Source organism: Macrobrachium nipponense, chromosome 35 (genome assembly GCF_015104395.2).
Source record: "Macrobrachium nipponense isolate FS-2020 chromosome 35, ASM1510439v2, whole genome shotgun sequence".
NCBI classification, from domain to species: Eukaryota; Metazoa; Arthropoda; class Malacostraca; order Decapoda; family Palaemonidae; genus Macrobrachium; species Macrobrachium nipponense.
In genome coordinates this window covers 61486903-61491902 of record NC_061096.1, presented here as the reverse complement: position 1 = coordinate 61491902, position 5000 = coordinate 61486903, and the positions used below count along the sequence as shown (strand labels likewise).

Here is a 5000-nt window from a genome sequence, read left to right as displayed (position 1 = left end):
GTGGCGCCGTTCATGACTGTAAATCAGGGGACAGGGAGATGTCAGTAGCTTCTTAAATATTTGAATTTAGCCATCCGGTCAATACTGTTTTTCTTTCTTTCTTTTTTATCGGAATTCTCCTGTCTGTTCTTTTGCTTTGGAATACGGCCCGGGGACATTCTGTCTGGTGGCTCATCAGCAGGTAGACCTATGGAAAGTCCATCCCCCCCACCCTCCGCCCAGGATACCCCCCCAAACCCGGTCTGGAAGGGTCAGTTAGGTCAAATTGCCAGAGAACTCCATGGGCATGTCTTGCACTCTAGACCCACACAGCTATAGTAGATTCACATCAACCTTGCATTTGATGTCTAGGCCAGTCCCTTACGATGCTCCTGATTGGCTGTTGATAAGCCAATCACAGGGCTGGAAACTCTCAGTCTATCTCGAGAGTTCACATAGGCAGGATGTATGTTCCACATCTCTTGACGGATACTTTTGAAAGACGTATCCCTCAGGAGAGGTGGAACACAGATCCTACCCATGTGAACTCTCGAGAGAGACTGAGCGTTACCAACCTTGTGACTGGCTTATCAACAACCAATCAGGAGCGTCGTAAGGGACTGGTCTAGACATCAAATGCACGGTTGATGTGAATCTACTATAGCACGGTATTGCGCATCGACCGTTCTGTTGTGGTCTACAACACCATGAAATTTATCAGATTTCTCTGGCTCCTTTCTTTTATATCTGGACATTTTCTATCACTTTCCAACCATGAGATGCATTTTGCTTAATTCCTGGAGCCAAAATGACCAAAAATTATTCGGAGGTTGCCGAAAGCAATCAGGGACGCTCGTATTGATCCTTCACGTCAGAATTTTCCCCGTCAAAATGATAAATATTCCAAGTCATGATTTTCACTTGCGATACAACTCTGTACCCACAACACCCCCCCAAAAAAAAAGGATCTACACAGGCCTCACACAGCAGGAGCAGTAACCCGTACTGACGTGCAAGGGTACGATGATACCCCCGGCGCCTTTGTTTCGTGCAAGGGAGGAGGATATCCAATTGATCCTTCATTATGCAACTCTTACCGTTTATTCTGAGCCTCTGCGTGACCTTCAAGTGGAAGTTGTGGGCGGGGGAAGGGATGGGTGGATATAAGAAGACGAGGGTGGAAAACCTGTGTGGGTGTAAACTTAGAAACAACCTCGGAGACGGAAGGCATATTGGTTGGTTGCCATCTATGTGGCGGTGCTTTTTCAGGGACGTCAACATATACTGGTAACAGGGACATTTGATGTGTCTTTAGTTTTTTTTTTTGGCATAATTGAGCCGTGCATTGTTAAGGTATATATATATATATATATATATATATATATATATATATATATATATATATATATATGTGTGTGTGTGTGTGTGTGTGTGTGTGTGTGTGTGTGTGTAGGGTAGGGGAAGAGTATATGTATAAATGTAGTAATTTTCAAAAAACGTGTAATGTGTCACAATGCTTTTAAAATTTCTCAATTTTCAACACTGGAAATAAATAATCCCCTCCTAAACAAACAAATAGAATAGAGCGAAAGAAATAAAAGAAATAAAGCGAAAATTAAAACAATAAAGAAAATAGAGGGAAAAATAAAGCAAAAAAAACAATAGAGCAAAAACAATAAAAAATAAAAAATAATGCGAAAACTAAAAAATAAAAAAATAGAGCGAAACAAACTATTAAAGCGAAAACATAAAAAAAAAAATAAAAAAAAGAGCGAAAAAAATATAAAAAAACAAAGCGTAAACTGAAGCAGGAAGAAGTCGCAGAGTCGACTCATTTTTGCTCCGTCTCGCTTTCAAAAAAGCATAACAACTTCTCATATCTGGGCAACTGCTCTTTTTCCCACAGCCTGAATAACACCCTGGAACTCGCTTCCCCCTCCCCCACCCCCCAGCCTCCTTCCCACATCCCCCCTCAAAAAAAAAAAAAAAAAAAATGGCGAGCTTCATTTATCTCTTATTGTTGTCCGTCTCGGGTGTATTTTTTTTTATATATACAAAAAAGGAGAGAGAGAGAGAGAGAGAGCGGATACCAGTAAGTTGCTATCCTCTGCGAATGAAGAAAGGCGTGAAGGATAATAAGAAGAGAGGAAGAGAGGATAAGAAGGGAGAAAGAAAAGCGCCGTGGAAAGAATCAAAGAAAGATTCATGAATGATCGAAATCGCTTTCTTTTCTTTTCATCTATCTTGTTCGGTTTTATATTTTTTCCGTCTGTTCGGATGGTTTTTATGTGTTATATGTATTGGTGCAGTGTTAATAATAATAATAATAATAATAATAATAATAATAATAATAATAATAATAATAATACCACCAAGACTTTCCTGGACTTGTCGAAAGCTACATGAAGTCTTAACGTGAAAACTTGACTTAGCAACGATGATCAGCCGCTTTGATGGAAGCAAAGCCTTCCCCCCCCGCAACTCCCCCCGACACAAGTTTCGTGGCGTAAGTTTCGGATATTCCCAATTACCGGGAATTGAACTCCTCAGGAATACATCTTATCGGAAGTTGGAATTGCTTGATGGGCTCCATTTCTCCGTGCCCACTGCAAAGGGCTTCCCGTGGCGGTATAGTTCCCCTAGGGCGTATTACAATCGTGATTATGTTCTCGAGCCCCGTAGGGAACTTTGCCCCGCGCCCCCCGGCGATCCGCAAGCTTGTCATTTTCGCGCAATAACTTGAGAAATGACGTATGCAGTGATCTCGAGTTCCTGCTGAGCCATCATGCTTCGAAGAGAGATTGTTCCCCTAAGGGGGATTGTGTTGTGCCGTCGGTGGACCTCACGTGGTGTACTGTAGGCATTATTTTACAGCGTCTCTTCGACCCCTAGCTACGCCCCCTTTTCAACCTTTAACTTCACCTCCTTTTCACGCCCCCCCACCCTTTTTTCCCCGTAGAGGTGACGGTGGCACCTCATGTTGTTGACTGTAGGCATCATTACTTAAGGCTCATTGCAGGGTACCTAGCTGCTCCTAGCTGCAAACCCCTTCCATTCCTTTTACTGTACCTCTATTCATATTCTCTTTCTTCCATCTTACTTTCCACCCTCTCTACTAACACTTGGATTCTAGTCAGTGCAACTGCTTTGAGGTTTTCCTCCTGTTACACCTTTCAAACCTTTCACTGAATTTCCCTTTGAGAGCTGATGACCTCATAGATCCCAGCTCTTGGTGACTCCAAGTCCCACGTTCCACTCTCTTGAGAGAGCTGTATGGGGGGATGTGCCCCCCCCCCGCGCTTGGCTCTATTGCCGAATTTCCATAAATCGACAGTCTCGTCGGTCGCAGTCGCCGCTTAGAAAGAACATACATTTCCGACGAATGTGAGAACAGAATGCTGTTAAATGTATCATTATTTCTTTAAATACTCACCTGTCAACCCAACACAGAGCGTCCAAATGCCGCCGTGCATCGGCACAAGGAAGAAGACCCTGGACGGCTGTCTCCTGACTCGGGCCGGATTGGAAGCCGTGTAGCCCTTGGAGGTGTCCAGGAACTCGGCGTCCTGCCGTCGGACCCGCCATTCTATGCTGACCTGTCGGTGAAAAACACAAGAGGTTGAATGTTTTTGGGTGACTGAGGTGGAGAGATTGGTAGGTTGGCAGTTGAACGGTCTAAAAGATAAAGATATGAGTGGATTGGCATTGTATAGCTTAAAATATAAAGATTTTACTAGGTTGGCAGTTGTACAGTTTAAAAGACATTAGTAGCTTGGCATTGTACAGTCTAAAAGATATTAGTAGGTTGGCATTGTAAAGTCGTCTAAAAGGTAAAGATATTAGTAAATATCTAAAAGATATTAGTAGATTGGCAGTAGAGCTGTCTAGAAGATATTAGTTCTCGTAAAATGGCAGTTGTATTGTCTAAAAGACATTAGTACTCGTAGACTGACAGTTGTACAGTCTAAAAGATATTAGTAGATTTACAGTTGTATAGCCTAAGCGATATTTATAAATTGGAAGTTGTACAGTCTAAGAGATATCAGTAAACTGGCAGTTGTGCAGTCTAACAGACAGCCGGATAAACAAATGAATAAATGGTTGAGAAATTACTCATTTTTAACGAATGAACATTGAATTACAGACAAAGTCAAGGAGATTGAAGGCAGAGCAGTATATCTATACTCTGTTTTTTTCCATCTGTCCATCCGCCTGTGGTGGTTTTGTATGGTAACACTGCGTCCCGGGCTTTAGATAGTTACGCTATGTGTAAGTTTTAGGTAAATAAAAGGATATCTGGGTGTACATTTGCAACTGAAAAGTGTTTTAATAATTTACTGTATGCGAATTACACCGTTAATATTCGAAATAGGATGTTATTATAATCGTTGAATGTAAGCTGAATGTAACTATCTAAAACCCCGGGACGCAGTGTTACCATACAAAAACACCACAGGCGGATGGACAGATGGAAAAAAACAGAGTATAGTTGCGCTGTTAGCTTACGAGGTAAGAATTTATATCACTTTAGCTTCCGCTAGGGAAGGTGGCCTTAGCTCCATTTTCTCGTTACAATTCTAGTTCCTTATTCCTTGAAAATAGAGAATTGGTAAAGGGACGTAAGTAATAAAAAAAGAACACTTCTCATACCTATAGAAATCAACTCTTCCTTATTGAACGCGTTTGAAAACTTGTTAAATGAAAATGATAAATGTAGCAAAGCATTTGTCTCGTAAGAATTAATATTGATTTAGCCAATTTTCGTCATAAATGTTCCCGTAGTTCAGCAAGAAATGTTTTGATATAAACACGATTTTACTCGGTTTCATGAAAGGGTTTTCAATTCATTCAACTGAACTTAATTACGAGATTTTAATTCTGGAATAGAGCGCAATTAAAATCTTCAAAGACCTCGTGCCTGGCAATTATACTACGTGGAGCTCATGTATATATATATACAACATGGAGTATATATATGTCTTGTGTATTATCATTTTCAGATAATATTTTGAGATAAAGGT

At 40.9% G+C, this 5000-nt stretch overlaps 1 protein-coding gene across 1 annotated transcript in view; it reads right to left on the bottom strand.

Moving 5' to 3' along the window:
- LOC135208845 (uncharacterized) overlaps positions 1–5000 on the bottom strand; it is a 201065-nt gene that overhangs the window by 116494 nt on the left and 79571 nt on the right. Inside the window, exon 2 of the mRNA XM_064241420.1 lies at positions 3413–3575. Within this exon, the coding sequence (XP_064097490.1) occupies positions 3413–3575 (163 nt within the window). The remainder of the gene's footprint in view (positions 1–3412; positions 3576–5000) is intronic.